This window comes from Camellia sinensis, chromosome 14 (assembly GCF_055761805.1).
Source record: "Camellia sinensis isolate YWXY chromosome 14, ASM5576180v1, whole genome shotgun sequence".
Lineage (NCBI taxonomy): Eukaryota > Viridiplantae > Streptophyta > Magnoliopsida > Ericales > Theaceae > Camellia > Camellia sinensis.
In genome coordinates this window covers 18,540,445-18,559,529 of record NC_138974.1, presented here as the reverse complement: position 1 = coordinate 18,559,529, position 19,085 = coordinate 18,540,445, and the positions used below count along the sequence as shown (strand labels likewise).

The 19,085-nt window shown below is 39.6% G+C and overlaps 2 protein-coding genes across 2 annotated transcripts; one reads left to right on the top strand and one right to left on the bottom strand.

Moving 5' to 3' along the window:
* Positions 1–1,105: 1,105 nt before the first annotated feature.
* LOC114278098 (uncharacterized) lies at positions 1,106–4,132 on the bottom strand. Its single transcript, XM_082904658.1, has 5 exons — positions 3,365–4,132; positions 3,164–3,215; positions 2,620–2,730; positions 1,904–2,472; positions 1,106–1,717 (listed from the first exon to the last, which is right to left on the bottom strand). Exons 1-5 carry the CDS (start codon positions 4,130–4,132, stop codon positions 1,106–1,108), a joined length of 2,112 nt encoding a protein of 703 aa, XP_082760784.1.
* Positions 4,133–12,445: 8,313 nt separating this feature from the next.
* Positions 12,446–14,089, top strand: LOC114273906 (F-box/kelch-repeat protein At5g26960). The gene has a single exon (XM_028215763.2). The coding sequence runs from the start codon at positions 12,582–12,584 to the stop codon at positions 13,854–13,856; it is 1,275 nt and encodes a 424-aa protein (XP_028071564.2). The 5' UTR covers positions 12,446–12,581; the 3' UTR covers positions 13,857–14,089.
* Positions 14,090–19,085: the final 4,996 nt, after the last annotated feature.

Below are 19,085 nucleotides of genomic sequence, written 5' to 3'. Positions count from 1 at the left end.
TGCAAAAAATCAAAATGATAAGACATTAGTAGCTATATGTTTGAATCAAATTTATATTACAAAAAATGAATAGTTATTCTTGAAATTATATTTGCTGTTCAAATTTAAAAAAAAACAAACAAATATGATTCAAATATATAGTTACTAATATTCAATTATTTCGATTTTTTGCATGAATATTCTACTCAATGAGTCAAAAAAGTGAACGGTTCGGATCATCGGAATTGATTTCAAAATTAGCCTATCAAGTTCAAATACTCTCTTAAGTTGAGATCTCAACTTGAGAGAAATCAAACAATTTTTGTAAAAACAACCTATCATAAACTCACTTGCAATTGTTTACCTATTCATGTGACTAACAATATTAGTATTTTTACCCTTGACAATATGAAAGTTCAAAATGAATCAAAAAAATGAATCAAAATCAATCCATAATACGAGCCTAGTCTTTTATTTATTTATATATATATATAAGGTTTCATAATAAAAGTTTGTTTTGAATTTCGAAAAAGTCAGAACTAGTCCTGAACGTAACTTGAGTGTTTCCCACTAAAGGGCAAATCAATCTCCATTGTCATTAAAAAAATTAAAAACAAGACTTTAAATACTAAAGAACGAAATCAACAAGACTACTTGGTGTAAAGATCTTGCAAGCACTGAGTAACATGCTAATTGTAATAAACCTTGAAAAGTGGATGTAGACTTAAATTGAATGGAACCACAATACATCATGAAGTTTAATTTACTCTTTCTTTTATCTTTCATTATTTAACATTTGACATTTGTTTTCCTTTCTTTCTCATGAATCGATAAGAATGCAATTATAAATATAAAAAATATTATTATTATTATTATTATTATTGTTATTTATTTTATTTTTTTTGATAAATAACCAAACTTTATAAAGAAGCATCAAGAAGATGCAAAGAATACAAAAATCGACCACAAAAGCCCAACGAAACTAACAAATCAAATTCTCCACAAAATCTGTAAAAGTCAATACATCTGGATCCACTAATCCTGTCACCCAACTATACAGAACAGAAAGAAGACGCCTCTCTAACCAAGTGATGGAATGAGCGACCCCATGAAACACCCGCCTATTTCACTCTAGCCAAATCAGCCAAAGTAAACAGTGCAAGGCAAGAATCCAAGCCTTTCGACGCCTCTTCCCCACCCTCCCCCCGACCCAACTCTGCAAAACTGCAAACAAAGACCCCGGTTGAACCCAAACCAACCCAAACATTGCCATCACAAGCATCCAAAGACGAGAAGAGACCGAACAATGAATAAGCAAATGGTCAACCGATTCCGCAGCCTGACTGCACAAACAACACCAATTCACCAAAATATGCCCACAACGAATCAAATTATCAATAGTCAAAATACGACCCAAACTCGCCGTCCACACAAAGAAGGCAACCTTGGATGGTGTGCCCGGCACCCAAACACTCTTCCACGGATAGACGAAAGAGCCATTAACAACACACTTATCCTCAACAAGCGCCCCATAGAACGAAGACACCGTGAAAATACCTTTGGCCCTAGGACAAACCCAAACCAAAGCATCATTATCCGCCTGTCCAAGATGTAAATCATATAAAAAACCAAGGAGGTCCACTAACTGATCTAGCTCCCAATCTTGGACATGACGACGCAGCTGCACATTCCACACCCTCAACTGCCCCTCCCCAACCCTCACAGCACTAACCAACACCTCAGAATTCGCAACAATAGCAAATATCAAAGGAAAGCGAAACTCTAAAGACAAGTCACCACACTACCTATCCTGCCAAAATCGAACTCTATCCCCCACACCAATTTTGAACCTCACATGTCGCCAGAACGCTTCCCGACCCAACCAAATCCCTTTCCATAACCCGTAACCGTGAGAGTGACCCACCTGTCCCGAGCACCACATCCCCCTAACCACACCAAACTTAGCAACCACCACCCGCCTCCAAAGACGCGCCCTCTCCTCCACAAAACACCACAGCCACTTCCCTAACAAGGCCAAATTAAACAAGACTAACCTCTGAACCCCCAAACCCCCTTCCTCCTTAGACCTACAGATCCGATCCCAAGACACCAAATGGTAATGACCACCCTCACCCCCATCACCCCACAAAAAGTCCCTTTGTAATTTCTCAATTTGCCTTGCTACAGAGACCGGGATCACATGAACAGACATAAAATAGGTTGGGATACTTGATAGAACACTTTTAATCAATGTAAGCCGTCCACCCTTCGACAAATACTGACGTTGCCATCCTGCCAACTGACGACGCACCCGATCCACCACTCCTTCCCAAATCCCAGTCGCTTTAAAGGAAGCCCCCAAAGGCAAACCCAAATATGTAACATGTAACGATACCACTTTGCACCCCAACATGGCTGCCAACACCGAAGACCTCGCCGCTTGCCCCACTGGAATCAATTCTGATTTTGCTAGATTAACCCGAAGCTCGAACACTGCCTCAAAACACAATAACACGCATCTCAAATGTCCAATCTGGGCCTCCTCCGCATCACAAAAAATAAGCGCATCATCTGTATAAAACAAATGAGACACCACCACATTCCCTGGAGCCACTCATACCTCAAATCCATTCAGCAAACCTGCTTGCACCGCCCTTGCCAACAAATGCCCCAAAGCCTCCATAACCAAAATAAACAACAGAGGAGATGAAGGATCACCCTGCCGTAGCCCGCAAAGAGTGGGGAAAAATCCTGCCGGGGAGCCATTAACCAAAACGGACATTCGCACAGTAGAAATACAAAACAGAATCCAACGCCGCCACTTCGCCCCAAAATGCATTCTCTCCAACAAATACATCAAAAAGTCCCAATTCACATTATCGTAGGCATTCTCAATATCTAATTTACAAATAATCCCCTCATTCTCTTAATGCAACCGCGAGTCCACACATTCATTCGCCACAAGAACCGCATCTAAAATTTGCCTACCCCCCCACAAAAGCATTCTGGGATTCCGATACCACCCCTACCAACACCTCGCGCAAACGATTTGCCAAAACTTTGGCCAACACCTTATATACACTCCCTAGAAGACTAATAGGCCAGAAATCTCTAATGTCCTCCACCCCCCCCTTCTTGGGAATTAAGGCAAGAAATGTAGCATTAAGACTTTTCTCAAATTCACCTGACTGATGAAACTGCTCAAACATAGCCAACACCTCCAACTTGACCACCCCCTAACAGTGTTGAAAAAATGAAATAGTAAACCTATCCGAACCAGGCGCCTTATCCCAGGCATACTTTGCAAAGCCTTAAACACTTTCTCTTCGGTAAATGGCCTTTCTAGAGAAGTACAGTCTATATCTGAAATAACATCAAAACTTACCCCATCCAAACCTGGACGCCACTCCTTCCTTACGCACCGAAACAAATGCTCATAAAAACCCACGATACTTGCCTTAACCTCTTCGAAGGACGAAAACTCCAGCCCATTTACTCGAATCCGACCAATCTGATTAACCCGCCGGTGAGCATTCGCCATACGATGGAAAAACTTAGTGTTACGATCACCATCCTTCAACCACAGACATCTAGACTTCTGGCGGAAACTAATCTCCTCCATGTGTGCAATATGACCAAATTCCTGCCGAACTTCCTCCCGACGAACCACATCAGCCTCAGACAACCCCTCACCACCTTGTTTCTCCTCCAACACCTGCAAAGCTTCTAAGACTCTAGCCTTCTGCCCCTCCAATTGTCCAAAAACCTCCCTATTCCAACTCTTCAAATCTAACTTAAGGAGTTTTAATTTTTTCGCTAACCGTGAACTAGGCAATCCTGCCACTTTGTAAGTCACCCACCAGCCTTGAACCATCTCTACAAAGCCCTCAGATTGTAACCACATATTCTCAAACCGAAAAGGCGTCGGACCACTTCTAATACCCCCACTATCCAACAAAATTGGCCAATGATCTGAAGTGGGACGTTGTAACCGCCGTTGAGTTGCCTGAAAGAAATGCTCCTCCCAATCCCCGGTGACCAGTAATCTATCAATTCGAGACATAGCGCCACCCCCAGACCAAGTGAAAGCACCGCCTTGGAGCGGAAAATCTACCAAATCCATCTCATCAATGAAAGAAGAAAAATGCCGCATAGGACCCCTCCTTGAGGAAGCACCTAATTTCTCCTTCAAACAACGAACTACATTGAAATCCCCACCCACACACCACGAAACCCCCCAACGATAAGCAATAGCCTATAGCTTCTCCCAAAAGCTTGGTCTCTCTACTCCCCGAACTGGCCCATAAACCCCTGTGAAGGCCCATTTGAAATCATCATCTACATATCAAAAGAGGCAAGACAAAGAAAACCCCCCCAATTCTACATCCTCCTTTACCACCACTCGTTGATCCCAACATAAAAGAACACCCCCAGCCACCCCTAGTGCAGGGAGGAAATCCCAATCCACAAATCTACCACCCCAAAGATCCCGAACGACCGCGCCCTCAATACAGTCCATCTTTGTTTCCTGAAGACAAACCACATCTGCCCGTGCACTTCTAAGAACGGATTTCACCAAAACCCGCTTCCCCTTGTCATTCAATCCTCGCACATTCCAAGACAAAATTTTTATCCGCATGATAACAACAATGGTTGATCACGTCCTCGTCTAGTACAACGCACTCCACCTCCCTAAGAACGATCATAATTAACAGTACATTCCAACCTTCATAATTCCCTAGCATTTCTGTCATTATGGCTACCTGAATCCATCCCTTGCTGAAGAGAAACCTCACTTCTCCAAGATTCCTCTAATGCCGAAAATAATCTCAAAGCTTCTTCTTCATGGCCCTCAAAAGAAACCCCTAGTAATTGGCTTACCTCATTAATTCGAGATAAAACCCAAGCAGAAACCTCCTTCAGCGTCGGTATATTAACATCTGAACCAACAGTACCACTTTCAAGCTCAACCTCATCCGAACCAATCACCTCATTCACATCGTTTTCCACAGCCACCTCATCCGAACCTGCCTCAGGCGTAACCACCATGGCCAACTCATCCAGCATACCAGACCAGCGATGTTCAGCATAAACGGGTTGCTGCAGTTGCGATTCTGGAAACCCGGCTGTACTAAGCCGATGCCCATGCCTCTCGACGCCCTCTGAAACTGAAGGGACAGTAGCGACACCAACAGATGACAGCAATGGACCAGTCGGCACTATCTCGGCATTACCTAACGAGTCACGCACCACCGGCAATGCCCCGACTGTGCTTGGACCGAAATCCGCTTTCAGCGAAGAGGTGTGCTGCTCCACTCGCTCTAAAGCTGAAGGAGCATCATCAACGCCACCAGACGACGGCGTAGGACTGATGGTGACCATCTCGGCAATACCCATCGAGTCATGCACCGGCGAAGACCCATCATCTGGTCTTGTACCTAACCCAACTTGCAGCGAAGAGAGAAATCGACTGAGAGTTGGGTTTGCATGGGCTTCCACAGAATGAGCCCCTTCATCCCTCCTTACACCATGAGATAGCCTACTTCGAGTATTGGCCCATTTCGGTTTGGGCAGACCCTCAATTCTAGTAGCTTGGACCTTAGCAAAGCCCAAATGACATTTTTGGGTACCCCGATTTAAATCTCGAACTAGGCCCATGTTGGGCAGTTCAAACAAATGACCCCGTCCACCCTTATCCCCATTTGTCGGCCCAAATCTCTACAGATATTCATTGATCCCCAGCCTCCGCCATTTTCGTCGAAGTGATTGCACCAAATCTGTCCCATCCTTATCCGTTCCCCCTCATCCACCGTGCACCATCTCCGGTACCGTCGGCGCCACCGTAGGTCCCTCCTCCACCCAAACAGGTAAAGAAAACTGCCACAGACCCCATCGGACGACCACCCGTGGCGGAGTGCCATGATAGCTTCTAACTCGCAGCCGAACATAACCTAGATCCACAGAGGATGCATCGGCTTCCACATAACCACCACACCGATCACCAATGACACGGTAAACATCTTCCCCTCCAAGGTGGATGGGCACCCCCATCACCCGAATCCAAACATTCTTCGCCGGGAAGGTTGTATCTTTCGACGTACAAAGTGCTAAAGGCGACCACCATTCCAACTGGAGATCCCTCCCATCAGCAATCCACCGCCATCATAACAACACATCTGCCTCATGTCTGCTTGACAAAACAAAGAGGAAGGCTTGGCTACCTAACGGACGCACCTCCACCTTTCCCGAAGTCTTCCACCAACGATTAACCAAATCTGACATTGCAGCAAAGCTCATCCCCTTGCCACCCAACTCTCCCACTCTACCAACAAGCGACCTATCCAACATACGGAACCATTCCACCTCCCTTGCACTCTGTATTGCCTTAACCCCGTCAGGCACACCCTCGGCGGTGGATAGCGAAGGACGAGGTCTGGACCCTGCCTTACCCTGCATTGGACCACCATAATGCAGCCCAAAACCTTCAAGGACCAAGGCCACACCGTCCCACCCATCCCCAAAATCAGACATGGGAATGAATATTTGATCTTTTCTCTTCCCTGTCGTCACCACTATTTGGAAGAACGAACCACCATTCTCTTCGCGACGTACCCATACTGCCACAGTCCTACTACCCCCAGTTAACCGACCCAAAAACTGTAAATTATCTGGATTCTGCGAAGCAAACCGCATTCGCACCGCCATCCAACGCACGTCATGACCATACATCACCACTGCCCGACGAAGCCCCGCATCCCTCTCCACAATCGACACACCGCGACATCCAGACGCTTCCACTGAAACCTCCTCAAACTCAAAAGATCGATCACCAAGGAACAAAATCCGCCGGCGTGGGTGGCAATCATTCAATGCCGGAAACATCCGCAGTCTGCAAAACAATTGTTGTAGTCGTAATATTTAGTGCCGTTTTGGCAACTTAAACAAAAAGCTGAGTTTTGTATTATATTAAATAAACTATTAACTTAACAATAGTTAGAAACTTAACAATCACTAAACATAACAAAACTACTAGCTACATATACAATTCCCACAACGGAAAACAAATAAATACAATCACAAAAGATATTAAACTCTTTTTCATAAAAATTAAACTCAAAATCTCATATCACAAAATTGTGCTACACGATCACCAACCTCGAGGCTTTGATTTAGCACATTTAATCAAACTTTACATTTATTGCACTTAATTCAATTTAATTTTTAAAATCCAATCACCCCATCAAGACTGAAAAAGTATTTTGTAAAATAGGTATACCATGTCCCTTAGATGATATTGGGTGTCCTATTCTCAAATTTTTTTCTTAAACCTATCGTATTTTATGTGGAATAGCATACCATATCACCTAAGTGTTATGATATACCTATTATATATACAAGATATTTTCTCCTCAAGAATTGCCTACTTGGATAACACCAGAGAGTCACCAGTGTAGGTCAAACACAAGATATGTTTTACTATTGGTTGACAACCTTCAACCTAACTAATCCCCGTATTACAGGTTGCTTTTGGGAAATTCAAGCTTTTAGGATCATTTCTTAGTTGTTAGTTTGGTCTACCAAATAATGCGTCGCGAAAATTAAATATCTATTTTTTTTTTTATTTAATTCCTAAATTAAGCTCCCAACACCGTAATAGTAATTAAAATGCATAATCATACGATAGGTAACAAAGTAAAAATAATGAAAACTACACTTAAGGTGTCATATGTGAAATGAAGTTGATTATGATCAAATATAGTCTTAATTACAACTCGGAGTAGTCTTGATTACAATATAAACTCATTATACTTTATTTGTTTAATCAATTATGAGATGAATATTTTATAGAATAGGTAAAAAGTATGCTTCTTTATGGGCAAATTGTTATATTGTTCTTAAAATTTACTTAAAATATAAATTATCTTTAATTATGAAAATTACCTTCTCCTACTATCAATGCTTGTTTCTTAACGGCGTTACAAATAAGAAAATGACCATATTATTGTTAATCTTCAAGTAAAATTACTTTATTGTCCTTGTCTTTTTAATCCACCCAAAGCTATATCAATGTTATTTTTCTCTCCCTCTTCTCTTTTTCTTTCTCATTCTTTGCCGCTATTACCACATCGAATCAACCCTTCCCCATCCTCAACAAACCATTTCAGTATCTCTCACTTATCCCCCACCCTCAATCCATTCCCCAGTATTGCTCACTACCATAACTACTACTACCTTATCCCCTACTTCTTTTCATCATGTCCAATACAAATCTCAGTTGGCTCTCCTATCACCCTTCACCTCCCTGCCACATTCAAATATGTCACAGAACCTTAAAATCACCAACTATGGCCATCATAACCTCTATCGACGATAGAAGACAACAACCACGACCTCCATTGATGAAGATATGAAGCTTAAGGGGTGACGTACTCCATTGACCATCATCGTGACCTTCGTTGATATCCGAGCAAAGTCAAGGTGTTTTATCTCAAACAGGACTCACACATGGGACTTGAGGAATGTGGTGATTCAGGCTTATTACGGGAAGTGGGTTAAAAGTTTTTTTTTTTTTTTTTTTTTTTCATAAAAAAGTCAAAAAAATAACTTTTAATAATCTTTCTAAAACACTTGTAAGACTTTTTGCTGCAACAATTGTTATTTTAATAATTATTTTCAAATTTTGTCAAAAAAAATTATAAAAATTTTTTATTTAAAATGGCAAATGTTAGTAGGGTTCTCTTTTTAGAGCATCTTTAATACTTTTATTTTTTTTCATCAAATATTAATTATTTTCTTCATCAAATTAAAAATTCATCAAGTCATTTATTGAATTAAATAAAAGATTGGTTATAGCGATTCCGGTTTTGATCCGACCTTTGTTATATTCCGGACTCGGATTCTGTGGTTTAATATTGTTATCTATGTTTTGTTTCCCTCTTTTGTCTTTGGGTTTGAGTATTGGAATGTCTTAGGCATGTCCGGAGCAGGTTAGCTGCTGGTTGTTCAAGTTGTTGTTGTCTAGAAAATTACCTCTTCGCTCGAGCGAGACTTCTTGCGCTCGAGCGAACCTTGTGAAATTTGCTTCTTCGCTCGAGCGAGACTTCTTACGTTCGAGCGAGATTTGTGTGCTCTCAATATTTTGCCCAAACACATAATTTCTGGGAAGGTTGAGGTCTTCGTTCGAGCGAGGCTTCTTGCGCTCAAACGAGGGTGTGCGTCTGTAAAATTTCTGAAGGTATGTATTCTGCGCTCGAGCAAGGTCACTTGTTGTGTTTGGTCGCTCGAGCGACAACTCCTTCGCTCGAGCGAGGGTCGCGTATATCAGTTCGCAGTTGAGCAATTTTATATCACTTTTTGATTTTCTTTTTGCTAAAAACCCTAATCTGGCTCTCTCTCTCTCTCTCTAAAACTCTCTCTCTCTCTGTCTACAAATACTCCTTGATCTAAGCATATCACTACCCTACTCCCTTTGATAAAGAGTTAGAGCATGTATGGGCTTCCTCTTGATCTGAGCAAAGTCGAATTTGGGGCACTTTTGAGGTTCTTCTTCATCTCCTTTGGGCTTCTACACTTGAGCTTCTAAAAACCCTAATCCGGTACTCTCTCTCTCTACAACTCTCTTTCTCTCTCTCTCTACAAATACTCCTTGATCTAAGTAGATCACTGTCCTACTCTCTTTGATAAAGAGTTAGAGCACGTGTGGGCTTCCTCTTGATCCGAGCAAAGTCGAATGTGGGGCACTTTTGAGGTTCTTCTTCATCTCCTTTGGGCTTCTACACTTGAGGTAGGGATATTCTACACCTTAATGTGGTTTGTAACCTACGTATTTGTTGTTTTATATAAATGATGGAATTTGGAAGGTTTGGAAAAATTTAGGGTTTGAATTCAAAAATTGAAAGAGGGGTTTTCCATGTTGGTTTTAGAAAATGGCTATGGGGCTTGTATATGAGATTCTCTAGTGTTAAAATGGTGAAAATTTAGCCTTTGGGTTGGTATTTGAAAAATGTGGAATTTTCCCTAGAATGAGTTAAATAATTATTTTGTATAAATAATGAAATTAATATGAGAAATGTGAAATTGGAAGGATGTATGAATGAATGGTGTAGTTGGATTTGTTAAATCATTCACCTATGGAAATTTGATTAATTATTTGTTATACAGATTTTTTTATCTGTCTAGAAATATCTGTTTTGGGCTATTGGTGGAGGATGGCTATGATTATTGTAAAAATTGCATGAGGACTAGGTAAATGAAAACTTGTCATTTAAATTATGTCATTGAATATGACGGTATGATTGAAACATTGAATATGTGTTGTGGATAGTCATTGTATATGAAGATGTTTTAATACATTGTATATATATAATTGTTTGGGAGGAGAAAGAGGATGTACTCTATTGTTTGGGAGGAGATAGATGATGGACTCCATATAAAATTAAGTTGGCCAGAGTGTTTAGGGTGAAAGTCTCGAAATCTTGTGTATATATATGGGTGTTGATTCCCTCGGATGAGAATTCCGTAAAATGGCAAAATGAAAGTGTTGGAGTGATGAATGTATTGAATTGTGAACCATTGAGTTGTAGTCTCATTTTGGTTGATTAGATAATAATGAATTTGGTTAATAGATTAACTTGAAATGAATGAATGGAAATGGATTGAAATATGGTTATCTATATTGAACAATCATGAAAGGAATATAAGTTGATTATGAATATTGAACATTTATCTGACACTTATATCTTAGTTGAACCTCATATACTATGTTAATTTATCTCTATTAGGCTTTGGCTCACCCTACTTGGGAAACTATTTTCAGGTACTAGTGACATGCCACTTTCAAGGACATAACTTGAGAGAACTAAGGGCTGAAGTCTCTATTTTGATTTTATTTGTGCTTAAGTGTTCATTCAAGCTGAGGGCTTTACATGTATAGAGCCTAGGACTCTTTCTTTTGTTATAACCAAGTGATATCTTAGAAAGATGTTAGCTCGAAGGGCATTTATTTTGTTATTATTAACTCGTATTACATGCTGAAGATTTAGAAGGAATGTTTATGAATGTATAACGCGTGTAATATCTTTTTGTAATAGAAACTCTGATTAATGAAGTATATCATTTTATTATGTTTATAGATCTTATGTAATGGATTATTTGTATTTTATTTTGGGGGCGTTACATTGGTGAAGGTTGGGATGCTTTCGGACATTATTTAATACTATATTAAAATTGTAGTGAAAGTACTTTGAACATAAATAAAATATTTATGGAATCAATAAAAAGTGAATTGAAATAAGTAAAAAATATCTTGTGCATCAAATTTTTTTTTTTTTTTTTTTTGGTTCTAAGTACATTGTTAGCAAGATTCATTTATAAAAAGGCAAGAGGAAGCCCATACGTGCTCTAACTCTTTATCAAAGGGAGTAGGGTAGTGATGTGCTTAGATCAAGGAGTATTTGTAGAGAGAGAGAGCCAGATTAGGGTTTTTAACAAAAAGAAAATCAAAAAGTGATATAAAATTGCTCAACTGTGAACTGATATACGCGACCCTCGCTCGAGCGAAGGAGTTGTCACTCGAGCGCAGAATACATACCTTCAGAAATTTTACAGACGCACACCCTCGCTTGAGTACAAGAAGTCTCGCTTGAACGAAGACCTCAACCTTCGTAGAAATTCTGCGTCTGGGCAAAATATTGAGAGCACACAAATCTCGCTCGAACGCAAGAAGTCTCGCCCGAGCGAAGAAGCAAATTTCACAAGGTTCGCTCGAGCGCAAGAAGTCTCGCTCGAGCGAAGAGGTAATTTTCTAGACAACAACAACTTGAACAACCAGCAGCTAACCTGCTCCGGACATGCCTAAGACATTCCAATACTCAAACCCAAAGACAAAAGAAGGAAACAAGACATAGATAACAATATTAAACCACAGAATCCGAGTCCGGAATATAACAAAGGTCGGATCAAAACCGGAATCGCTATAACCAATCTTTTATTTAATTCAATAAATGACTTGATGAATTTTTAATTTGATGAAGAAAATAATTAATATTTGATGAAAAAAAATAGAAGTATTAAAGATGCTCTAAAAAGAGAACCCTACTAACATTTGCCATTTTAAATAAATTTTTTTTATAATTTTTTTTGACAAAATTTGAAAATAATTATTAAAATAACAATTATTGCACCAAAAAGTCTTACAAGTGTTTTAGAAAGATTATTAAAAATTATTTTTTAACTTTTTTATAAAAAAAAAAAAAAAACTTTTAACCCACTTCCCGTAATATTAATAAGCCTGAATCACCACATTCCTCAAGTCCCATGTGTGAGTCCTGTTTGAGATAAAACACCTCAACAATTGTAAAAAAAAAAAAAACCCCCCCAAATAAATAAATAAATAAATAGTAGTTTAGAGAGAGGGGGAGTGAAATAAATAAATAGTAGCTTAGAGAGAGGGGGAGTGAAATAAATAAATAGTAGTTAAGAGAGAGGGGGAGTGCTCTTCAAATCTAGCAAAAGCTTCCCCACACCACAATCCCCACTCACACTTTGTTTAATTCCAGAAACCAAAAAATAAAAAAAAAAGAAGATTTTAATTCATCCAATTAATGTCAGAGAGCTGTAACTCTCGCCATTTCTCATGGCTCATGAAATCCTGCTACCCAAATCCACACCACCACCACGACCCCCATCGCCACCGTACCACCACCACCACCACCACCACCACCACCACCACCTTCCTCCACCGCCACTGCGAAACCACTATCTCCTCCCTCCCAGACGACCTCCTCCTCGAATGCCTCTCTAGAGTCCCCCATTCCACCCTCCGCTCCATCTCCTTCGTCTGCCGCCGCTGGTCCCACCTCCTCGACTCCTCCGACTTCTACCTCCTCCGCCGTCGCCGCCTCCTTCTCCGCCCCACCGTCTTCGCCGTCGCTGTCTCCGACTCCTCTCTCCACACCGCCAGTCACCGAATCGGCCTCGATTCCTCCTGGAAAACCTCCTCTTTCCTCCCCCAAGACGACCTCGCTCCCCCTTCTCCTGGACTCTTCTCCGGTTTGTCCTCCCACGCGCGCCTCTCCGCCATTGCGCACAAAATCTACATCATCGGCCGCACTTCGATGATCCGATGCGACACCTGGACCGGCACCGTCTCCACCAAATCGACAATGATTTTCCCTAGGAAGAAATTCGCCGCCGCCGTCGTTGCCGGAAAAATTTACATCGCCGGCGGCTCCGCCAGGACCTCGGCGGTGGAGGAATACGATCCGGATCTCGATACGTGGCGCGTGGTGGCTAACGCGCCGAGGAGGCGGTACGGTTGCATAGGCACGTCTGTGGATGGCATCTTTTATGTGATTGGAGGGCTGAAGATTGGGTCATCGGGAGACGAGTTCTCACGCGCTGCCGGGACGGAGGCGGCGCACGTGTACGCCAGCTCGATGGATTTGTATGACGTGGAGGCGGGAGGGTGGCTGAGGAGCCGGGCGGTGCCGGGCGGAGGGTGCGTGGTGGCGGCGTGTGCGGCGGAGGGACACGTGTACGTGCTGGCAAGCCATGCAGTGGAGCTGTCGTTTTGGAGATTCGACGCGCGTAGAAAGAGTTGCGGCGGCGCATGGTGTAGAATGAAGAGTCCGCCGTTGCCGGCGCAAGTTAGATTGGATAGTACAGTGAGATTTAGTTGTGTTGGGGTTGAGGATAAGGTGGTGATGGTACAAGTAATGGGTTGTATTGATGATTTGTTGAGGAGAGGAGGGAGGAGTAGGAGGGGAATGAAAGAAGCGTTAGTGTTGGTGTACGATAGCGCCTCCGAGGAGTGGCGGAGAGGGGCGGATCTGCCGGAAGTGATTCGACGCGCCGCCTGTGTTTGTGTTGAGTGCTAACTTGCGCGTATTATTATGTAGGGTGGGGTGCGTAGTAGTACAATACAATGTGCCAATTGCACTTTCTTTGTCTTATTTTTTTTACTCACTTTTTTATTTTTTTTCAAATGCTAGTAGTAGAGGAGGCTTGGTTTGAACGCATACTTTGCTTTGTTTGCTGCTTTACTTCACATGAGCCGAGGACATTATTTTTTAAATCAAATTCAAGTGATTTTAAATTGTGTACTTTGAAATTCAAGTCCTTAAATTTATATTATTTTGTGAAGTGAATTTTGAAAATGCAATGTGAAGGGGTTATGGAAATAGTATATTACATTTGGGAGGGTAACACGTGATATTTATTTTCTAATAGGTGTTATGGAAAAAGAAAAAAAAGTTGAAACCTCCTTCTCTTTTTTTTTTTTTTTTTTTCTTGATCCCCACTATCTCCAATGTATTGGGATTGATTAATTTTTTATTTTTTATTTTTTTTCTAGCATGTGTCTATGGGGGTCGAGAAAAAAACGGGTCTCTATCATTTCTGATAAAAAAAATTATTACATATCACTTGGCATTTATTTTCTAAGAGGTGTCATGCAATGAGAATGAAGAATGAAAGATAAAAAAGAAAGAACGAAGAATGACAGATGAAGAGTCATATTGGTAAGTTTAGGGAAAGGAATGGGACTTTTAGTTTAAGTTTTTATATTTATTTTTGGTATCCTACTAATATGTAATTTCGTTTGTATATCTATTTATTTTGTAATAAATTATTTTAAAATAGTGATTTCAACACAAATTTTTGAAATAAAAACAAAAAAGTATCATATGGTGGGGAAATTGAGACATGATGATTATTTCGAGGACCTTTCATGTGCGAATGCTATTATTAAGAAAGAGAAGAGCGACATTTGAGGCGCATACATAGGGAGGGAAACTCCCATACCAATTGGTTGGTGGTCAAGTGGCGATTGGAGCTTGACTTGGTAGGAAGGACTACGGTTCGATTCCCCGCATCACCAATTGGGAGGGGCTTTGAGTCTAACCATCCAAAACTACGCCCCGAATCCGGATTAGTCGGCCCGAAGGGTCGGATACCGGATGGCTGGACCAAAAAAAAAAAAAAAAAAAAAAAAAGAATAGCTTTGTGTTTATTTTTAATTAAACTACTTGTTTGGTTAATTCAAAAACACAGAACTACATTTGTTTGTGTTTGTTTGATTGTTTGATTTTGGTGCTTCTAAGGTGTGAATGGGTCTCCCTGATCATTATTATTATTGAGATGGGATTATTTGGATTTTTGTACTTTTGTAGGTTTTTTTTAGTTTACTTACCAGATTGAATATTTCCTCATCAGTTGTGATTTTGGAGTTTTGGTAGAAAATTCTAGTTATTCTTGTAGGGATCCTTCAAACTAAGCACTGATTTGACAGGTTTTAAAAAAATTAAAAAATTAAAAAATTATTAATCTATTTAAATTATATCATCTTATTTAAGTCACATTACTTCTCTAACATATCATTTCAAACTCAACTCAAATTCAATCCATATTCAATCCATATTCTAACATATCACTCTATTTGGGAAGTTGATAAAAAAAAAAATTTTGACTTTTGTGCTTAATAGTTGTTTATGTTATCACATCACAATTAAATGATCAAAATAATCCCACTTAATTTAGGAAATTTATATTTTCACACATGTGGTTCATTTTGCTACTGAACGGTATAACTGTAATTTCACAGGTCACTTTTAACTACCTTCCTAAATGATTTTGATACTAAAAAAAAAAGTAAGCTTTTAATTTTTTACCCAAACTACAAAACACAACTTTTATTTTTATTCCCAAATGGCACCACAATCAATCATGAGATGGATGGGACCCTTAAATTACATTATTACATTAGATGAAGAATATCAATTATAACACATGTGACTTCACAGTTGTTAACCTGATTAATCTCTAATTAAAAGATAATTGATTTTGACTACTAAGGAAAGACTCCACATTAATATATTGTTAATAAATCCATATAAAATTTAGGATAAATTATACTAACAGTTTTTATAGTTTGGAGTTTGTATCATTTTAGTTTTTGACTTTTCAATTGTGACAAATTTGACTTTAAATTTTGAATCTTGTTTTAAATAAAGACAATTGAAAATAGCATTGTTCAATTTCAAAGGTAAAGTCGTCAATTTGATAAAATATAAATTAATTTGACAAAAATAAATGTCAAAAAAAATATTTTTAAATTTTTAAAAATTATTTCTAACCACCAAAAATAAAATATAAAATTGATAAATCTTTTACGCATTTATTTATTTATTTATTGTACTAAATTAATTTTTATTATGTGTTTGAATGATAATTATATAATGAAATTGTTGTTTTTATTTTCATTAAATTAGTTTTTATTTTTCCGAAAGTCAAATATAGCGACACTTTGATATCAATATTAAATCAATCCATTAAATTAAAAAATCTAAAACTAAAAACATTTCATATATTAAATATATTGATTACACATTATCATCCAAACACATAATAAAAATTAATTTGGTAAAATAAATAAATAAATGCATAAAAGATTTATTAATTTTACATAATTTTATTTTTAGTGGGTAGATGTCACGACCCAAACCCGGCCCTATGGGTTTAGCACCATAACCGGCCAGTAATCTGAGATTACCGAAGGCCTGCAGAATAGTAATACAGTAAAACAGAGTACAGGGCCTGGCGGAAGCCAATATAGTAATTAAACAATGTCCAATGAGCTGTGACAGTCTGTATGCCAAAAAGATTTTTCATGCATTCATACATAAATAGTACAGAACAGTATGCACAATATTTACATTCATTCAAACTAGGGACTCAACCCTAGATAGCGGTACAGTGAACAGTCAGCCTATACAAAACAGTGAAACAGTACAGAAGGGGGAATTCTTAAAACACCCCTAAGCCTTAGCAGATAGGCTCGGAACCTCGCAGTGAGGCACAAAGGCTGGCTTGACAAAACTGGAGTCTAACCCACGCTCCTAGCTCCGATCTGGTGGCTGAGCACCTACATATATATATAAACAGTGAGCTAAAGCCCAGTGAATAACATAATGCGTAAAGGGGTTTAGAATGAATGTCCTTACAGTAATGAAAACAGTTCAATTCAATCAGTATTTCAGTTGTTCAGTACAGTAAACAGTCATATGTGGTACATCCATTAGCATAACAGTAACAGTAGGTCTTAAAAGACCGAACAGTAATGATGGCCATCAGTCAGTAAACAGTAGTGGTTCCACGAGGGGACCGACAGAGATCTCTGTAACAGTAACAGTAACAGTAAACAGTAGGTACTAAGGATGCCACAGTACAGTTCAGAAATAAAGGACATACATTCATTCAGTAATACCAGTTCAGTAAACAGTTCAGTTCAGTATTCAAAAGATATCAGTTGAACATATCTTTACACAATTGTTACTCACAGAGTTCGGGCTACAGTATGCTAGAGCGTGTCTCCCCAGTCGCCAACCCTACACAGTCAACAGATTGAACACACACTAAGCTACCCAATTGGGAACGGTAATAACTTAATTCCTAATGCCTCGGTGTGTTCTACATCTATATCCTCAACAAGATGCCTTAAACTAGGCCTAAGAATGCCTAGAATGGAGTGAGGATGCAAAGATGTACATTTAAAAGCATTTTCGAAAAACAGAGTCCCGCTCGAGCGCATGTTTCCCCGCTCGAGCGTACAGGCAAACAAAGGTGCACGCTCGAGCGTAAACTTTCCCGCTCGAGCGTACTGTAAAAGTACTGAATGGGTGAAATCCCCGTTCGACGCCCGCTCGAGCGTAAGACCTGACTCCGCTCGAGCGCCCAATCCTCCGCTCGAGCGGACTGTAAAACAGTGCAGAGATACTGGATGCTCGAATTCCACGCTCGAGCGTAACTTTCCCCGCTCGAGCGGAAGTGCGAAATCTGGAAAACCCAGATTGCACCTCCAAGCTCAAACTCAAGTTTAAATGCATCAAAACCGATCCTCTTGGGCTCATTTTCTGGAAAACATTTATAAACACATAGAATAACGTGGTTCAAAGCTCAATTTGAGAAATCAAAGCCCAAGGGTGTTTAATTCAAACCCAATTTCAAACCAATTTCAAATCATTTTCAAGAACAATCTTCAAACATGACATGCATGATCTTAAATCATTTTCAAAGCTTTAATGCTGTTTCAAAAGAGCTCAAGCCTTCAAAAACAAGATGAACTCATGGAGTATGATCAAAAGATGGACATGCATGTGAGGTATTATGAACTACAACCTCAAAACTTCAATATATGTACATGCATGCAACACTTAAGCTTCAATTCAACAACAATGAACCAATTCATGACTTAGTTCTACAATGAAGCATGAATCATGCAAGAACAACTCAAAGACACCATCAAGATGATGAATGATCTACCTTAGGTGTAGAATTAGAAGTGAGGGAGCTCAAATATGCAATCTCCTCAACAATTTCTTCAATTTCCAAGCAATTCTACAAGCAAATGGGATGAAATTCACTCCTCTAGTTCCTCTCTCTCTCTATGGTCGGCTAGAGCAAGGAAAAGGGCTGAGGAAATGGTTTTGATTTAAGTGTAATGAATTCAAAGGTGTATAGGTAGTGGCCCACTCAAGGGCAAGGTTGTAAATAAGTCAAGCTCTTTAATTGGCTTATTTTAATCTAATTTAATCATACCTAATCAGTTTTCAGGTAAATACACCATAAAATTACATTAATTACGAGGGTCATGGAACATCAATCGGTTTCTAATTCGGCAGCCGATAAGGTCTTCAATTAGCAGTTTAAACATATAAGCATGAACAGATAATCATACAGTCAAACAGATAGAATGCAATTTAACTAACATATACTCAATCAATTCGGTTTCCAATTTCAGTCAGTCAGTTCAGTACTTTAATCAGTTCAATTATCAGTCATAATCAATTCAGTTTAACGGTAATCGATGGTTATCGGTAATCAATCAGTCATAAGTCGGTAAACAGTATGAGGGTTGTTACAGTCTCCCCTCCTTATAAAGAGTTTAGTCCTCTAAACTCGAGTTACCTTCATTCTGGAAGAAAACAAGATTCAGTGGAAACAGTTCAGGATATCGTTTGGCCATGTCATCTTCCCTTTCCCAAGTGGCATACACGCCACCGTGGTTTTGCCAGTCAACTTTCACTAACGGGATCCCTTTGTTCCTCAGT